This window comes from Solenopsis invicta, chromosome 2 (assembly GCF_016802725.1).
Source record: "Solenopsis invicta isolate M01_SB chromosome 2, UNIL_Sinv_3.0, whole genome shotgun sequence".
Classification (NCBI taxonomy): Eukaryota; Metazoa; Arthropoda; class Insecta; order Hymenoptera; family Formicidae; genus Solenopsis; species Solenopsis invicta.
Genome location: NC_052665.1, coordinates 15810542 through 15831020, shown reverse-complemented (window position 1 = coordinate 15831020; position 20479 = coordinate 15810542). Strand labels below are relative to the sequence as shown.

General features: G+C 42.3%; 1 protein-coding gene across 1 annotated transcript; it reads right to left on the bottom strand.

The window, feature by feature from the left end:
* Positions 1 to 574: 574 nt before the first annotated feature.
* On the bottom strand, positions 575 to 20279 carry LOC105197489 (high-affinity choline transporter 1). Its single transcript, XM_011163891.3, is given in 8 exon segments — positions 575 to 8753; positions 8755 to 9435; positions 10741 to 10958; positions 12295 to 12574; positions 14032 to 14336; positions 16328 to 16698; positions 18283 to 18627; positions 19798 to 20279. Coding segments are annotated over 6 exon segments (1824 nt in total). The 5' UTR covers positions 16602 to 16698; positions 18283 to 18627; positions 19798 to 20279; the 3' UTR covers positions 575 to 8687.
* Positions 20280 to 20479: the final 200 nt, after the last annotated feature.

Sequence of the window (20479 nt, the reverse complement as noted above, 5' to 3'; positions counted from 1 at the left end):
GCCGCCATGAACGATCGACAAATTGACACAAGACTCGTCGGTTCCGCCAAATTTTCTCTTTTCCGCTCCTCTCTTGAACGTCGCGCTCTTTGCATAGCTTAGGCTTACGTAATTCTTAACCCTTCAAATATCAGAGTTCACGCTCTTTTAAAGGACGCAAGGTTAGCATATCGGGGTGGTATTCATAGTCGAGACTTCGAAGGGACTTGAGCAACGTTGTTCTCCGAAGTTATTATTCATACAAGGATCCTGCGCTATTCAAGTCGCCGAATCGTCTCTCGCCTCTACAAATTTATAATCCCGAATAAGTTCTCGTTTCATCTTCGATGTTACGAGTTTATCTCTTACCTGCTGTTACGTTACTCCCTCGAGGCGCCATTGCGAAACATTGCTTTCCACGGTCTTCAAGATAAATAAATCAGCTCCATCCTGGATGGAGTGCCTGGGAAAGAGGGTGGAAAAGTTCAGGCGGTACCTCGAAAAGCGCGATTTTGTAAGTTTCCAGCCACGCGAACTGGTCTTGGAATTGCGAAATCGCGCACGATACCAAAGATGAATCGTCCGTCCACTGGCATTTTTTTTTTGTACACCGTTTATTTTTAACATTTACAATCAACATCTCTTCGTTTTGTCAATTATACACGTATAATGTCATATAATACAGTAACGCTTCTGCAATACATATACATGGATATACTCCTCGAGCGGGGCATGGGGAGGAAGGGGAGGAAGGGGAGAGGGTGAGTCGGGCGGGGAAGGGACGCTGTTGTTTTTTTTTTGCTTTTTACATGATTAATAAGTTATTCTACGTAAATTAGGTAAGTCATCCCGTGCGTTTGGGACGCGCAACATTAAGTACGCCATTTTGGTCTCCAAGCGGGTGAGTGATCTCGACGATCTCGCCAATTCGAGGGCTGGAAAGCCTCGACTCTGCATTTTCATTATTTCCCCTTATTTTCGACACTGGTTGGCCGTCGACTCGCGATTTTATTATTCCGCGGCACGAAAGCGACGTCGCTCCGCGGTGAGAAACGGACCCTTAGAGAGATGCGCAAGCTCCCTCAGACTAAATTCACTCTCTTTACATCATTAAAAGTCAATGGGAGTCATTTTGAAATAGCTGGAATATATTAAATTCAATGAAGTTACAATTTGTATTCTTAGTTGCGCGAAGGTCCCTCGTGTCTCTCGAAAGTAGGAACACACGGTGATCCGAAAGAAGTTTCGCTTCACTTCAGCCATTTACATCGCGATTCGAGTTCTGAAAATTCTGTTAAATTTAAATAATCTACAAGACCGATGTGTGTGTCAACGAGATTTCCAAAATTCGAGTCTCTCGATCAAACGGCGCAAGCTGCGCAGACGTCAAGAGGGACACTCGCGGTTGGAGAAAGAATCGCGAGTGTCCCCCGTCCTCGCCCCACGAGCGACGAGCGCGTTTCGCCACAGTGGATACATGTGTTTTATATACATAACTATAATCTTATCTTATTACGCGCTTCCTCTTCTCCGCGGCTAATTATCTAATATACAATAGAGCACACTTTATGATATGTATAGGTTTCTCGTTGCGTCGCCGATTACAACGTATACGTTGATTGATATGTTGATGATACGTGGCCGTCTTATGGGAGCATTCCCATAAGCTATAAATGTCTAGCTAGTTTGTCCCGCGTGTCGAGAACACGCGGCTCCTCCATCTCTCTCTTAAATCTCGTACAAACGAAACGATGGGATCGATCTCGCAGCACAAATATCTATTCGCGACGAGCGAATTCGTCGTAAAGTTCGATCGAAATGAATAACCGATAAAATTGCCGAATTTTTTCCCATCTTATCCAAGCTACGTCTAATAAATGTTAAAAATCAATTTTAAACGTTCAAGTTGAGAAAAATAAACGTTTAAAATTTGTTGTGTTTCTGATAAACGTTATAAAATATTTTCTAAGACTTTACAATGTCTATCTTAACACATGGCATTTTACTAGCTCGTATACGAAACATTTCGACAGTTTAATGAATGTTAAATAAACATTTAATAAACATCTTTATACATAACGAAAAACATAATTGGCGAAATATTTTTTTTAAACGTTCATTAAACGTAACACGATCTGCTTAGGTTTCCTGAGTATAAATATTGAAGAACGTGAAAATATAGGGACTCTAAAAACAGAGAAAAGCAAGGAATCAAAGGACTTACGTCTTCCAGATTTATAATGCAATCACCCAATTATTCCCATCTAAGAACGTCAGAACTTGTTCGTTCCGCGGCCTCAAACGTTTAAATCTACGACCAAGACAAATTGATGCTTCAAGAGCCTATTAAAAGTCCCTCTTAATTAGCAATTACAAAGCGAAAAATAAAAATAAGCAAATTTTCGTAATTTCAAAATATCAGACTCCCAAATGACGTCCGCGTGGTTCCGCTTCAACCGGGTCAAGACTACTCGAGGATCTCTCGTCTCCGAGCTCGCCGGAAAATCCACGAGCGATCGAAAGGGGGTGGGGGTGGGGGCGGGGGGAACGCGCGCGCTGCGTAGAAAAATAATTCGCGGTTACTTTCGTTCGTGATACTTTCGTATTCCTGGCGCGAGAAGCGAGACGGCGGGTCTTCGCACGCGGCTCATTGTAGCGTTGATACTTTCGTGCTTCGGCAGGAATATAATAAGGATAATAATCCCAACACGCGAGCGCGTCTTCGCATCTTCACGGGCTCGCTTGTCCACGAGCGTCACGGATTAGCCAGCCGGCGCGCGCGCTCGTCATCGTCTCTAATATCCGAGTGAAAGTCCGCGCGGAGCTTAATGACGGACGGACGAACGGAAATACACGGGAGATGCATGCCACGACGCGAGAGATTCACGACTCGCTCCCGCGCGAGTGTCCTCTCTTCCCCCCTGCCCCCTCTAAATCCCCGCCGCGGTATCGCGTAGCTTCGCTCCGCACGTTTCGAATCGCGCCGTCGCGCTCGTAATTTCACCTCCGAGCGGCACATCTCTGACTTAACGAGCGGATAATACGACGGCGCGCAGCGCGAGAAACGTGGCTAGGCCACTTCCGGCAAATCGCCGGAGATCCGTAAAGCTCCCCTCTCTAGGAAGAGCCCCCTTCCCCTCCATTGATTAACGACATTTTCGATTCCGCTGGAAAAACTCCCGCGGAAGAGAGGCTCGTGAACGACAAGACGCGCGCGATCTTGAATACGAAATGAAACATTTTTCCCATACGGCACAGCACGGGAAAGGCATCGCAAAATATTGCTGCAACGTTTCAACAAGAGCAATGGTAAAATGTCCGCTTCAAAAATATTGATACAGCGAAATTGCAGCAACATGTGTAGTATTGTATTAACGTTACTGCAATATTACTCTAGCAAACACAAAGTTGCAGTTATATAAATGTTTGTTGTAAGTTCTTACTCAACAATGTATCTGTTATATAACAGTTATATAACTGTAACTTTGTCTTTGCTGAGGAAAATTAATATTTTTAAAGCGGACATTTTATCGTTGCTGCAATATAGCTGAAGCATTGTAGCAATGTTTTGCAATGTTTTTGCTGTTCCGTGCTGTACGGGTTGTCAAGTGTAATTCGAGCTGTCTCGGAAAGAAATTCACGATTGCAAACCACTTCCGGAAAATGAGAAGAAGATCTGAACACGTTTGTTAATATTCTCCAACTTAACATGCTTTAAAAGAAATGCGAAGTAAACGAGAAAATAATGCACACAACACACATACGCACGTGCGCACATACACTCACATACGCGCCAAGAGATATTTTAAATGACACAATGCTTTAGAATATTACATCAGGGACTTCTATTGTGTGCAGATTGCCGCGTCGTTGAAGTACAAGAAGCCCTTTGAAAATTCCTGACATTTGTAAGCAGGGTCACCGCGCCAGTGGACAAACAACTTAATGTAATTACATTTTCAAGTAAAAAATATAATATTTTTATAATATTTTTTTTACAATCAACTCTGTATGAGAAATAGGTCTAAAAAATATCAATTAATTTGCAATTTATTATTTTTAAGTCTTACTTTATTTATTTAATTATTTATTTATTTCATTATGTCTCTTAAGCAGTCGTTTATTGGTGGTTGTTCGGTGACGACGCGGTGGCCCTGCGTTATTTTTGCCTCGTAATCTTCTTGATATGATGATGATATGTTTAAAAGCACCTCCGTCCAACACGTCACTTGACATATTTGATGTCGATATTAAAATTCTGATATCTCAAACATATATAAGAGTTCCATATACTTTCATATATTCTACTATTTGTCTACGAGTTTCAAACGAATTAACAATCTTGCACATTGAAAAATTCAACACGGAGGCAGGTCTTAACGTGAGTCCGTCCAGAGAGCGGAAAATCCTTGATCTAGCGGGAATAAAAACGCGTCTTTGTAAACTAGAAAAATATACTCGACTCACACGCTACTCTAGGGACAACCGATACGCATTCTGTCCGGAGAAAAATAGTAGGTGACTATTTCGCAAGCATGATGAACGGGTTCGAATCGATTATTCGCGCGACGACGTAAACGAACGAGCGATCGAGCGACACGCTCGTACAACTCAACTTCGCGTTGTTGAATTTCGCCAAGTCAGGGACGCTTATCACAATTCGTCGGGCGAGTAGGAACTAAGTACAAAAAACGCGCTCTACTATTCTACGAAATTATCTAAAGTACCTCATCCCGTCGTTATGCACGCGACGTCGCGTTTCGAGATTCGAGAGGGGAGGTTCACGCGAGTGCGTTTGACATCTCGCAAGAGAGATCCAGAGAACGTTCGATCGGAGCTGCGCGAAAAGCGCGACGGAACGCGATGTGAACGCGGGATGGCAATTTGCAAAAATACTCATTATCTTTTTTTTTTTTCAATTACGTAACGTTACATCCCCCGTGCTTAATTACCTCTTTGATGGGGTTCGCTCGAAAGTTGTCGGTTTTAGATCTCACCGTTCGCATCCTCGACGCCGACGTCGGTCTCGAAACGCGGCGTTCTCACCCTGACTTGGCGGCAAATAAAATGATACTCAATGAGCAATCAGGTATAACGAGCGTAAATATATATGTATATATATTACATATTCTTCTAGGCGTTTTATGCGTATTGCGTATAGCAACCTCGATATCGGTGCTATAATAATATACATATATATATATGTGAATCCCACGTAACAAACGGATCCTCAAAATTAACAATGACGGCGATAACTCGTACCTGCGATATTAACACCTATGGATTTTTAGTCTTCTCGTGTATTTATAATATATATAGAGAGAGAGACAGAGCGATCTATATTTCTTTTCCTCGACACTAAGTCACCCATCTCTCTCGCTCTTTACTGCACTTATCGCTCATGATTTTTATATCATACATTTATGTTATTATATACTATATGATAAACACAACGGACCTGCGCTACAAACGGTCTGCCCGACCGAAGCTCCGCGGCTCAAGTTTGACGCACGAATGCCGCCCCATCACGTGTCGCACGCGACGAAAAAGCTGCGCATGCTAACTTCTTTTAAGCGAAATAGATTCGATAATAGAAAATAATATTGACCAACAGATTAATGTTAACACACATATTTTAAGAGTTCTCGAATATCACACTAATTACGACGATATGTATAAATCTGACGATTTCTAATGAAATTATTTAGCTTCAGCCTTTTTTATTTGGAATTTTATTCGCGCGATTCTTTGAAATATTAGAAAAATACACACAAGAGCATAGAAAATAATTATTAATAATCAATTATATACTAAATGAGAGGTCAATAATTAATTCAACAAGATTTCTAAATGCACAAAGTATTATTAGTCTGTGGCAAAAAAATGTAACATAAATTTCGATTCTTAGTGATTAGAATCGAATTTTTTAAAGTTTAACGTGATGCTACATGATAAAATTTTTATAAAACGCTACTTAATGTCATACCTTTCCATTTTTATATCAAGGTCATACTTTAAACCAAACATAAAAACGTCCAACGTTTTTAAGTTCCGCAAAGGCGAAATAAATTTTCAATCCGGCCACTTATCTTTAATGGTCGGTACAACGAGATCGGCCTCACGTGAGCCGCGAAGAAATTTAAAATTCTACGACGAGCGGTCGTCCTAGATCATCCTCCGGTGCCATCACCAGTTCTAACGATGCATCTATACACTTTTCCTTTATGCTAGCACGTACGGATGAACGTGTATGTGTGGTCTCGTGTGTTCGTATCTCGTGTGTTCTTGTACGACTGGGCGAAGCGAGGAAAGAACGATCGATCAATAGTACAAAAGCTTCGTTTTACCTCTTCTCCTAACACCGATGTGGACACTCGACATTACGACGCACGTTAACTAATTATAGCGCAAACTAATTGCAGTGAGAGAGGCGATAGAAGAATGGCATACTAGGATGGACGGGGTTTCGCTTCTAGCATGCCCATGAAGGAGCGCCCGATCGATCGATATTTATCGCCGGCACTCCGAAATTGAGAAATATATTCAGGATATCGGGAGAACAATATTAATGCCAAGATAAGATATTAAAATATTTTATGCAGTGTTTGAGGAAGAAAATATGTACATCTTTTACAATAATGATCGTTGTGAGCTCTTGCGAGGCAGCATGTCATTTGGAAAGTATAACATCCATAAATCTTAAAGACAATTTGTCGATATTTCTCAAAGTTACGGCTCTCCCGATATCTAGGCTGACAATAAATATTAATCGCGAGATCCTTCGGAGCACACTTTTATCGCGCGTCTATGCCAAACGTGACTTGATATCGATTTATCTCGCATCTTCGTTAAAAATGCATTTTATAATTGCCCCCAGTAATCAAATGGCAATTTACGTCAGATGTAATTCAGATAATCACATTCAGCACGAAAGGCGAAATAAAAATATAATGCAAAGGCTACTTCAATCGCATCGCATACGTTTTCTCGTCATCTCTCAGTGAGCTTTGCGACTTTTGGTTACGTCTATTGAGCTTCGAGAGCTTCGGTCCGATTGAAATCCTTAACTGATTTTCATTGCGCGATAACTGAAGTTCAATCATTCCGCAGAGATCGGAAAGATCACCACCGATTTTCAATTTCAACGATTCTTCGCACAGAGTCGAGAGAGAGTACGCGACACTTCTATGACCTCATTACAAAACCTACGTAAACACACCGCTCGATCTAATTAATTTCTAACGAAGAGAAGCCACGCGCGCTGATCGATCAAGCTCCAATGGGAACCCTCGCGATCCTCGCGATCTTCTCGAATCAGGCAGATCGTTTGTATTTCAAAACACTCTCAAGCAGCTCTTTGTTAAACTCTAAATATATATAATATCTTTTTTTTGTATATATTATTTATATATATACCTATTATATATATATACCTCTCCAAAAAGAAAACAAGGAAATCACTAGGCCTAATTGGCGGTGCGGGGTAGGGACGCCCGGCTCGTGTACGCCCGAAGCTCCGACTTCCGGTTTGGAAACGCTACGCTTATCCCCTTGCCGCTCGCGCGTACTTCCCAGTCACCCTATTTATCTTCCTCTTTCGTTTTTGCCTCCCCCCCCCTCTTTCCCCATTTTTCCCCATTTTCTCGTTTATTGCTTTGTCTGAGCAACGACGGGAGTACGAACGCGAGCGGACGCGGGCAGGTACAGATCGTTACACGAGCACCAGCAGCGTGCAAACGTGCGGATACACGCGCACACATTCATGCAAAAAGACACACGCACATGTACACACACGCACGCACACACACACACACACACACACACACACACACACACACACACACACACACACACACACACACACGCACGCACACATACGCACGTACACGCACGCATAAATACACACTCATAGGTACGCGAGTATACGAAAGAAACTTCGTGTCGGACTTACCGCAGGCCACCGCATTGTTGGCTCATCTCGGAGCTCCGTGGTCGTAAGGCGGGTAGGAAAAGGAAAAACGAACTGGAAAACGGAACACCGTTGGGCTTACGTAACCGGCCGGGAAAGTCGAAAAGCCGATTAACACTAGAACGACCCCCCGAGACGTACAATTTGTGCCGCTGACCATCTACGAGAGTAATCATCGCGACAATTATCTTCACTGTTCCCTCGAGGATACGTTAGATTAGAAGAAGCAACGCTACCTAAATATATAATATGATTATGCGCCTCGCGTCGACAGACTAGGTTCAAGATGCAAAACAACATGGAGACAAAACCGGACGTTCTAGTATTAATTCTCGTCCAAAAGTTTCCTTCGGAATTACTTTAGCAATTATTCGATCGAATATCTTTGGCAAACAAAGGATTTTAACGCACATCTTAGACGTAACGACATTAACCCGCGACCGATCGAAATAAAACCCTTCGAGACTTTAGCACTTGGACCGAGTTTCTACCGCGTTTAACAGAATATTTATATTGACAAGAATTAAAGGGAACACTGTCAGATTTAATTGAACATGAAAGAGTAGCGGCAAGATCCATAGAGGAAAGTTCGACCGAAGTTTCGAACGAAAGGCGCAGGCGAAGGGAGCAAAAGAAGGTCGGAGGGAGGGAGGGTTGAGCGAGGGGAAAGAAACGAAAGATAGAGACCCGCACCGCCGCACTTATTGTTGGTCACAGCATCCGATCACGGAACCAGGAATTAGAACGCGGTGCTGGATTGCGGCTGTCGGGAGGCGGCGCCGCCGGGCACGTGGGTACCAGGTGTCCCCGGCGTTGCCGACCCCGCCGCCGCCGCCGCCGACGACACCACCGCCGCCGACGACGCCGTCCGCTGTATTTCCGACCATCGTACATCCCGGCTCCATGTCGTAGTCCGGCTCGAGCGCAGGGTTCACTCGGCCGTTCGATTCGTCCTTGCTGCCGTAGAGCCTGCCGACACCCGCAGCTAGGACCGCCATCTGCTCGCCCTCGGCCGGGTCCGGGCCCACCCGCTCGACGTCCTCCGGGATGTTCACCACGCACCTGAAGACGTCGTAGCCCGGCGCGAGCCGTCCGGTCAGGAAGGCGAACTGCGTGCCGTACGACACCCCCACCAGGGTAATCAGCGACATCAGCATCGCCATCGTCCTGAATGGGAACATTTGCGTCGACGTCTCCTCGTTGTAGCCCGGGTAGCGTATTAGCGCGGGCAGCCCCATCATCGGCTCGCCGCCGCTGATGCGCACCAGGAAGGCGATTATGTACGCTGACAGGCTGCCGTAGGTGTTGCAGTAGTCCTTGAAGTGCACCACCATTAGCAGCTGCGGGAACAGGATCACGTAGACCAAGTCCGAGCACATCGACCAGAGGCCGTAGATCGATGGTATCGTAAGGGCCATCACTGTGCTCAGCACACCGACCACGCCGATCCCCGCTCTCATCACCCAGATGATCTCCATCTCCGACGCCTGCACACAGGGGGTGCGAAAATCGCGCATCCACATGCGTCAGTATCGGGAGGAATAGGGGATGGGAAAAGCAACACAGAGTTCTTGGAAAAGTACTGTATCATGTATTAAACTCGCAAATAGTAAACTCGCAAATAGGCTCCCGAACACATAAAATGCATAATAGACGTGGCATAGCATAAAACTGCTGAATTAGTAAGCATCTAGCATAAAATCGTCTTATTAGTACCTTACATAAGATGCTTAGTGGTCCAACGGTCTTACGTTATACATTTTGTGTACTCGTATTATAGCTTTAACACTGTAACAACGACGCGGTCATGAAATCGATACGCATTATGAAAAGGTTGACGTAATTAAAATATGATAACGGCGCAATACCTTATTCAACATGCAAATTGTATATATATATATATATATATATATATATATATATATATATGTGTATATATATATATATGTGTGTGTAAATATATGTAATAAATGCAGAGTTGGGTAAGTTAATATATTTTTTTTAATTAACAATAAATTAAGTTAAAGCTAATGGCTTATAAAATTAATTTAGTTAAGTTAAAAATTATGTTAAGATTAAATTAACTTGAGTTAAATTAAAAGTTAATTTTGAAAAGTATTATTTATATTAAATTAGAAATTTGTAAGACTATAAGGTTAGATTATTCAAAATAATTATAATATCAAACAAATATAATGTTTTATTTGTACATTAAGTTTATGGTTTATTGGTTTTTATATGGGAATGCATTTTTTCTTTTATAATTTTCCTTTCACATAAATAAATTTCTAACTTGGGGGGAAAAAAGTTAACAAATTTATGCGTTTCAAAAATGACTAGTTAAAATTAAAAATTAAATCACTTGAAATTAACTAAGTCAAATAAAAAATTATTTTCAACTTTGTTATTTAATTTTTATCCTTTTAACTAGTTACTACCTAATCCCAAATAAATGATATTGAAAAGTTACTTAGAAGCTCTCACTTAATATCTTTAACAAATAATTGTAATCTTCAAGGAAGTATTAACGAAAGTTAATGTTAAATGGAAGAAGTCGCACTGTAGTCCTCGCATTAATCAAAAACTAACGAAATAAGAGCGAAATAAGAGCAGCATAATTACGAACTAATTCTTATTGTACTCTTCTAGAAACCTAAAATTATGCCCCCCTTATACGGGATAAAGACACGCATCGGCACCTCGCGTCAAGCGATTAGGTTTCGCCGTGCGTAATGAATGAAGCAGGGAATTACAGGCGGGATCGCAAGCAAAAATACAACTCGAAAACTCACCCGCTGACGGAAGATCAATTTGTAAACGTTTCTAGCAAACATCGAACTAGCAGAGAGGATGCTGCTGTCCGCAGAAGACATCACCGCCGCCGATACCGCTCCAAGCCCGAAGAAGGAGACGAAGTCCGGTGTCAGGTGTTGCAGGACCAACGGCAGAATCATGCTGGTCTCCGTCTCCGTGAAAGGAAAAGGGCCTTTATAGTCCGTCTCGTTCCAAGCTGTGACATTATCATTATTACACAGTTAATATTACATAGTCTTGTAAACATTTGCTCGATTAATTGAGTTTCTATCATCGTTTCTCTCATTTCTTTTTATTTCTGTATTCGGTATCACATTCATGTAATCGTAATTTGATTCCACGTTTCTCTTTGCCATCAATCTGTATGCATGGGATGTTTTCAACGCGGAATGTACCTTATTTCATTCTACCATGTTGTCACTGCTTTATATATGCACGGTTAATATAGCCAGAATAATATATAGAATACTCTAAAGGGCAAAGGAGAGTTCCCATCTTTGTCTGTCGCTCCAATTTATATCGCTGCTTGTTTCACCTATCTACCGTCTACTTTGTTCGACGTCACGTCAGTGATCACGTAATTCAGTTCTGCATTTCTTCCCCTCTCTCTCTCTCTCTCTCTCTTCCTCACTCCATTGCTAACCGTCCGCGTGTCCGGAATCCTTCCGCAACATACCGGTGCAGGGTACCGAATTAGTTCCGGGGATGTAGCCGCGCGTTCGCATTCACGACCCTCGCCCTCGCAAAGGCAACGCCACATGGCGGGGTCCCACGCTATTGTTCACGCACGCGACTACATCCAAGATCTACACCCCACGGCCATCCGCGCCCTTCGCGTCCGCCACCGCGCCGCTTGTAAATACCAGCAGTTCTCTCTTTGTCGCGCCACCAAATGTCAAGTAGCCTCCAAATAATACGGGGAGAGGAGCGTGGGACGATGGGCAATCCGAGTTATAATTCGATCCTCTCGAACGGGGAGAAGAGCGGGAGGTTCGCGAAAAGGGATCCCGTTACCACACCCTCGGGCGAGACAGCGACCATCTCGGAGAGAAAGACGGAGAAAGAAAGTAAAGAACGCCTCGTTTTATTATTAATGCACCCAAATTGGATTCTTTCCCGTCGCCAGAAAGATCCTTAAAATATCTTTCTTCGAGAAAATGAGAGAATCACTGTCGAATTGACACATTCGCGCACTTTACTAAAATACCTATTCGCCTGAGTTACTATTTTAACATAAGACGGAGTGGAAAATAAGATTCTGAGATATTACTTTTAATTTTAAAGGCGTGAAAATCATTTATTTATGATAAAATTTAAATAGTCTCGAGAAAAAGATACGACGTGGCAAAAATAAGTTTTCCACTGCACTTTGTATGACGTGATGAATTAATAAATCGGTTTTCTGCTTTAACAATTAATACATTGTATGAATTTCAGTTATATAACGTTAATTCGCGTCTCCAGTCTGTAGTGTGTTTTGATCAATCAAAAATTAAAAATTAAAAATGAATAAAAAATTGCGTAGTACTCACAAGTTGCTTTGGCGATCGCTCCAATCAAGACGGGGGGAATGGCCATGAGGATGCAACCCATTGCAGCAACGTAACTCAATACTTGAGCTCTCCCCGCAGTTTTCGAGGAGAGGACGCGTTGGAAGTACACTTGCCAAGGTATACCGCCGAATATCAAAAGTAAACCGTAATCCAAATAATACCAATACTCGTCGCCGGACACTTCGCCGATCCAATCGACATCCATGGAACCAAGAGATTGTACCTTTGGATTAGTCCATGCGAACGGGATACACATCCACTGTTGATAGAAAATGAGTTCCATCATTTTCATACGTAAAATAAAATATTTTTAATTAAAAAAACACATTTTGTAATTTGATTTTTTTTTTACAAGGGATGAGCAAGTTAATTTCTATTAATAAAGGAACAACTTTGTAAACATTTACATAACTATATTATATAACAAGTTATTTATACAGAGTAATTTCTTTCTAAAAATGTGTACTCTCTGCACTTTTTAACCTTTTCTTAAAAATAACACATGATTATTTTAAGCTAATGTTATTTAAAATAATTTTTATTCTACAAAGAGCATTTTAACAGAATTAGAAAACGATTAGTTTAATGTCCATTAAGTTCGTTTCAGAAGGTTCTTTTAGATTTTTGTTTTTATAAAACTGGAGGTAAAGATGCAATGGCTTTAATCTCTAACTGATTGAGGCAAGGCATTCACATCTGTCCCAGACAGATTATCTATTTCACTGTTGCGATTATTTCTGAAAAGCCCGATTCATCGCGATTAATTACAGTTAATGGACGGCTGCAGAGGGGCGAGTTTGCGTTCAGAACGGGACGTCTGAAAGGGACATTTCCTTTCGAGTAGAATTTGAAATAAAAGCATTGCAAATGTAACGCTGTAGTTCCAGCTGATTAATAAAGAACGATCGTGCAGCGCAAATAATTTTAATGTAGCGTTACACATTAGCACCAAATACATATCACGTACCTTGTGTCGACAATTTGAAAAATCGATAACAATAAAATGATAATACCATTGTAAACACAATGTCGGAATCGCACACTTGCAATATTTGAAAATTTGAACCGTACGAATTTAATAGAATGAAATATTTCCTTTTTAAAGGGACGTTAATTTTGATCGATTGAATTAATCTGCTAAAAGGAGCGTTTAAAAAGATAAGATCTATGCACTGTAAGGCTTCTAAGTTCGCAGTTGTAACAGACGCCTTCCCGCCCCCGGGAGCGGAGTCTCGCAGAAATAATAGCTCGATAACATTCTTTCGGGAAGTGGGTCACCACCTATACGTTACCGAGTATAAATTTGGTAATACAAACGCTCGCAGTAGCGGGACCACGATATCGATTAGTTCCCGACGCTTACATCGTACCGGAGATTCGTCCAACCGAACGTTGCACGGGTCAAGAGGACCGATATTTATCGGATTTTTGTTTCTGATGTGCCAAAAAAAAGAACGCGCAGTTAAATTTTTAGCAGCGTTCTGAAATTCTCCGTATTTTATTTTAATTTCAAGTTATCCTATTTCGAGGAAATTTCAGTTTAATTATAGATTCTTGATCATACTTGTTTGCCCAAATATATGCTCAAGTGACGATGTCAAGCTTAGTCGGTTGCATTTCCAACTATTGCATTATTTACTCTTTATTAAATAAATAATTATGCAACTGACTACAAGTTCCCGATATGCTTCGGCAACTGCGATCGATCGCGCTTACCAGACCGATGAATATGCAGAAGAGCTGAATGACGTCGGTATAAGCGACGGAATAGAGACCGCCGAAGAGGGTGTAGAAAACCGCGATGCAGGCGCTCAGGATGACGGAGGTGCCCTGGTCCATGTCGATGATGACCGCCAGCGTGGCGCCGAGGGCCGCGAGGATACCCGCCGCCCAGAATACCTCGCCGCACAGAGCGGGTAGAAAGAGGAGGCCGCCCATACGCTCCCCGAACGCGTCTTGAAGCGGATCCAACATCGTGACGTACCCCTGCTGTCGCATCTTGTTCGCGAAGAAAATACCACCTGCGACAGAAACGTCGAGATCGTTGGGAACGATCACCACCATTCACCACCTTGTCTACGCCGCTGGAAGCCGAAATAGCACTAGAACGTAATGTGAGCGGAAAATCGAAATAAACTGTCCTCGTTCTAATTGCGTTCTAAACCTCGTCCAGACTGAGCGAAACATTGTCGGAAAGTTTTTCGACAGTGCTTCCTGCAAAACTCAATTTTTAATTCATGAAGATGCATATTAAGATACATTTTGCCGAATGTATTGCTGCACTGTCATCGACAAATATTGAGAGCAACTTGAAAATCTCTGCGGTGTTGCCTACAAATTTACGTTTTCGATCAAGAGACGGTAAAGGTCAAAGGGATGTCGGCGAGTAATAATTGCACATGGAACTTCCAGTGATACAGTGACGTCGCTACGTTCAATTGTAAATGTTTGACATTTTTTAATTAGAAACTAGACATTCTGATAAAATTTTTAAAACTACTGCTGGTCTTCAATTTACCTGCTAGATAACAAATGTGTTATTATATTTAAGTTCATCTAACAAACAGTCACCACTGTATTTTTTACGCGATTTTAAACTAGGTCGAACGCAAAGTCTCTTCTTTTTGAAGAAGTTTGCTCACCTAAAACGAGAAGCGGGAAGAAATAAATCACCAAAACTTGTCATCTTGATATTAGTATTACTAACACAAAAAAATATGGGAGCAAAAAGTAGTCGACATTATTGTTAGACACATTGTCGAATAGATTATAACGGATACAAACACAGTAATAAAAATGGTAGTTACGAAAATGTTGTCATCCACTATTTGTTTTCTACATTTTTGTCATCTACAATGGCCGACGACAATTTTTCTTGGTCTGAACGAAGCTTTATAATCCACGACAGACATATACGTCTGCTACTTTTTCTCTTTTTACTCAAAGACAAAATCCTTAACTTTCTGGACGATTCTACGCATACACGGGAACAGAGTAGAACAAAGAATAGTATTTAACAAATCTGTAATTTCGAAAATTAGAGATTCGGATTTTGACGAAATAAGTCCTTATCAATTTTTTTCTTAATGCCTACTAGAGGCGATCATTCACAGGCATAGACATAACGAAGCTAGGCTTTGAATGAACTTATAGTCGCGTTTATTCTTTGCCGAGGTCGTTTGACCGCGCGCGCGCGCGCGAGAGAGACATTGGTGGAAAAGTTGTCGCCTTTATATGCGAGAGTGCCGATAACGAATTCCCTGTCGGCTGTCTGTTATATTACAAGAATTCTATTGTCGGCCGCCGTAACTTCTTCGATTGGGCATAAGCGTTCCAACGGTCGTGTAAAGAAGACGTGCCATCGACAATCTTTCGATTGTTCTATCGTCGATCTTTGCGATGGTGAACTTCCACCCGGCTGATTAACTTATACGATGTTATGTGAAAAGCTTTTGACGTCTTCATCAACTCCTGCGAGGCAACTTTGATGTACGATAGTGCGATATACTTGCGTACGGTGAATTACCGTAGCAAAAAATATACGCCATAATTTTATAAGGTTTAAATTGCCCAAAATGTCAAGCAATATAGCAAGGGCAAGCAGCATCGCAAAAAAAATGATAACAACTGTAAAATTTTGCACAATTTTACACGAAACTTTTTAAGTTGCACAGATAAAGATAGATACAAGCAATGTCTGTCTATGTATGATACAGATTTTTATTCTGGTGCGCAAACTCTTTGCCGAAACATTGAGAAATGAGCAAACTTCTACTTACAGGGAAAGAAGGTTTTGGCAGACCATCGTAATTCATTCTAGACGTATTCTAGCAAGTATGAATGTCCTAATTATTTTGATCTGAGAAAATTATTGTCAGCTGCAGCCGGTTAAATTTTTAGCAAAACCGTTAGTAAGGAAATAGCTATAACTGTACTTGGCGTCACGGAATGGTTAAAGATCAATGCAATCACGAAGACAAGTAATAAGGAATGGAGGGGCAGTCGGACTCACCGAAAACGAGGCTAAGGGCGTATCCAAAGGGTGCCTGGCACCAGACCAGGCCCTTGGTGTAGATTGCCTCGGCGGTGCCGTTGATGTAACCACCGCCGACCCAGGTCGCCGTCATCGTGAATATCCCGACGAAGAGCCCGATCGAGCGGCCGGCCAGCATGACCTCCTCCTCGGAGTCGTTGCCCGCCTCCTTTTTCCTGGCCGCCCATATTCCCACGCCCAGGATCAGCAGGTAGAAGAGAACGATGGAAACCACCCCGGCGATGTTGATCATTTTCGGGGAGTAGGGGTCTACCGGCGCGAGCTCGAGCTGACGGAGACGTAGGTCCGAGAAGTTCGGCGGCTGATCCGCTTTGGGATCGTCTGGATGTCTGAATTCAATTTTTTTTTTACATGTAAAGACAAGTTTCCTCTTCGGAAACTTTGGCGAAGGCGGAATTCATGAGAATTTCGCGAGTAGCTGAACTCTCGGCGATCGCGATGCATAATTGAAGAGCAAAGATACACTGAGAAAAAAAAGTCGAAATATTCATAAGCAAATGTTGTCTGTCACATGACGTTTTCATCGATATTTATTAATTATAAATAAATTTGATTGCGATGATAAAATATAAAATTTCTATAAAATATGTTTTATTTCTGTAAACTATTTTTCTTATTGTTTTATAAAATTTGATTTCGTTGTAATAATTTAAATAAAAATTTATTTGTTGAAATAAATTTATATCTCACAAATAAATCTTTAAGTATCTTTTTCTCAGTGTATGACACTGCCATGAGTTAGGTGCGAGAATTTTTATAATATATCGCATTCCGGAGAAAAAAATGTTATTCCTACGTACGCAAAGAAAATTATTGAAATAATTATTAAAAGCCATCAAGAAAAATTGCAAAATAAAAATTATAAACTTCTATCCACAAGCTATTTTAATAGAACAAATTTTAATCGTTTACCGTCTATTATGCAATAATAAATTAATTTTTGCAACTACATTTCATATGAATTTATCTTATAAATTGTCACACGTTTTTTCCTACAAAGCGACGCATTCTTAATGGTCAAGCATCGTTAATGACGAAAAAAAAAAGTGGATTCTTTCCCTTTGTTCGTTACTGCCGACGATGTTAAACGGATGCAAAAAAAAACTTTGCGGCGTAGGTTTTACAAAGAACTTATCAATTTTGCGTAGAGTGTATTAAAGTCTTCCGCTTGATTAACACCGTGGCCGTCACGCTCGCGCCCAACAAGTGCAGCTAAGCGCAAATATTATGTTTCTACCCGAGGGGTATTTAAATCGCTCAACCGAGTTCACCCTCTAATCCTGTTAGGCGCGGTCTACCCGAGGCGCCGCTCAATCCGGCTTCAAAAAGGATGTAGCTTCGATTAAATACAAATACACTTTACTCGGCATAGAATAGAAAAAGAAAGTTGCGACTTTACCTTCGCGAAAGAGAAGGATAAAAGATTTGCGATTTTGTAGGCGTAAGTAAAGTCCAAAGATGCATGTTTCAAGGAGTGAGGTGGTCTCAAATGATCATTTTCTCCAAGTGAGATAAAAAGAAATAAAGGCGTATTTCTAACAAATGATAAAAATCCACGTTACGAGTAGCATCGAGGCATCAAAGAGAATTTAACATGAAAAGGAAAAGCAAAGAAGAAACTTGAGGAATGCGTACCCAATGACGCGTTAAATTTTTAACAAACTTCTATACGAAAACCGTAAAACGCACGAGAGCCGAGACGAACGTCTCGTGGGGCACACACAGAGCCCTTTGCTTCCGTTCCTCTTATTCATTCTACATTTTTCTACCTTGTATAAAAATAAAAGAAAAGAATTGAAGTGTGTTATTGCAGGAATTGTCGCGAGGAAATTTTTAATTGACGAAAGGATGGGTCGGTGTGCCCCGCGGAAAAAAGGGGGAGCGAGAACTAAATGCGGGGGTGCAGGGTTTACCTTTGAAATCCCCGCGAGGTACAATCACGCAACAGCGGGGGGCAACCTCACACGGGCACCGGCGGCATTTCCTGATGACGGTGCTTCCAGACGACCGACGACGACGCTGGGTTGGGATTTGGGGGGCAGCAGTCGCCCCACCGGAGCGAGGTCTTCTGGGAGGGGCTATTCCTTGTCCTAAACGCGAGGCCGCCCATGGGCGCTGATGGCCATCGATTTTCACCCAACTCACTGAGCCCGCTGCTTCCCTGCCTGCCTGATTTCTTCGTTTTCACCCTTCCTCCTCGCCTGCCTCCTGCGCCCACGGCACCGGGACCGATCGCGAGGATCAGCACGGTCCTTTACCTAGAAGAACGACTACTATGTCCAGAGGTACTTGATCTGCACGAAGAATGTTCAAGAAAGTCACCGAGGAGAGTATTTAAGACAGGCGGTGTCATCTACTGTTTTAATTATACTTAAGAAGCAAGCTCTTAGCAAGATCGATTAACATTAAGACGACCGATAGGGTGGTCAACATCGTTAAGTACTTTTTAACTATCCGTGGAGCTTGCACTCTTAGAAATTTTTTGTTCATAAATAAACACGTAAGCTATGATGAAATATTGACCTTTCTGTGATGCATGAATATAAATTCTTGTTACGTCAACTTTCGCGTTTAAAATAGGGGAGATGATCCCCCTTTTAAATAGCGTCATTAATTTTTATAGTGTTTGGAGTGAACGGAACTTACAAAACTATGCGATATACCTTCTTCCACGGCATTTCTTTCGATAAAATATTTTTCAGGTAGTTTTTACAAATTTTTGTATCGATGACGTTCAAATTACTTCAGGAAATGGGTTTTTTATTATTTAATCTTTGCATCTCCCACATGCATTTTAGATTCAATCCTGGAAGCTCTAATTCTGGAAAATCCATTCTAATTTTAGAAACAATAAAACGAACAAAATTAACCCGCCTTGACTCCCCGAATATTGAGAACTAATGGAAAATTTAGTTATATTGCTTTTGTCAACGTGAAAATCGTTACATGAAAGGGTTTTCTTTTATAAAGATAAAGAAGAAGAGAGAAGAGATGCCATAAATAGGATTATCACACATAGTTCCATAAGTGCTACTCTATTTGAGTATTTTATATCCGCGCTATTTTATATCCAAGCACAAATACGTACATTGTACAAACTCTGCCTGGCCATGGATCTATATGAATTATTTTAACGCGGTTATACTCTCAGCTAGCTGGTAATAATTTAACACCGTTTGTAACAAGTTTGGTATACCGATTAGAGAACGTAGAGAACAACTGTTTGACGTATATCTATTATTGTAATAAATTAGCGTAACACTTTTGTACAAAATAAAGCTCGATTGGTGCAGAAAAGGGAGCTTCTACCGCCAACATTTCCACTCGAGCAAGCCTGCTTCTTGCAGTAGAAGTTTAAATTCAAAGAGGATCACTTTTTTTTTATTTTTAACTTGCTCATGTTACTACAGCAAACGGTTACTACTTACAGGCACTTTCCTCGCGTTCCCACTGAACAGATCTTTCGATCCCGAACCCGAAGGAACCCAGTGCGGCCACGACTACCTCATTTTAGGGAACCGGCGTTCAGCGCGAGCGACCGGTGGCCGTGGGGTACCAGACAACCGAACCGAAGAGAAACCGGCGACGAAGAAGACGGGGTATGGAGTCGGGGTAAGCTTCACGTGACGGGCAGCGTAAGTTACCGGTCGCGGAGGAGGTGAGCGAGACGGAGCGCGCGACGAACCCGGGGGTCGAACTAATCGGCGTGTGCTCGTTCTCTTAATGGTGACCGTGATTGTCACCGCCACCGTCGTCCTCGTCGTCGTCGTTGTCGCCGTCGCCGTCGTCGTCGTCGTCGTCGTCGTCGTCGTCGTCGTTGTTGTCGGAACGACGCTGCCGGAACGTGCCGTCGTCGTCCCGTACAGTCGCGGGGGCCACCTCGTACTGAGGCGGACGGTTGTCTGCCGTCGCGCGAGGACCGACGACGACGACGGAGGGAGGGCACTCGGTGTGATATTGATTCAACCCCCGTGACGTCACGGCGGCGCGGCTTCGCGCGGGGGGTGCGCAGCGCTCCGTGTGTCGCCCCCCAACCCCGAAAACCACCCCGCGTTCCGCGGCCGCCCGCACCGCCGCGCGTCCCTCGCCACGTCGCGTACCCCCTTCGCA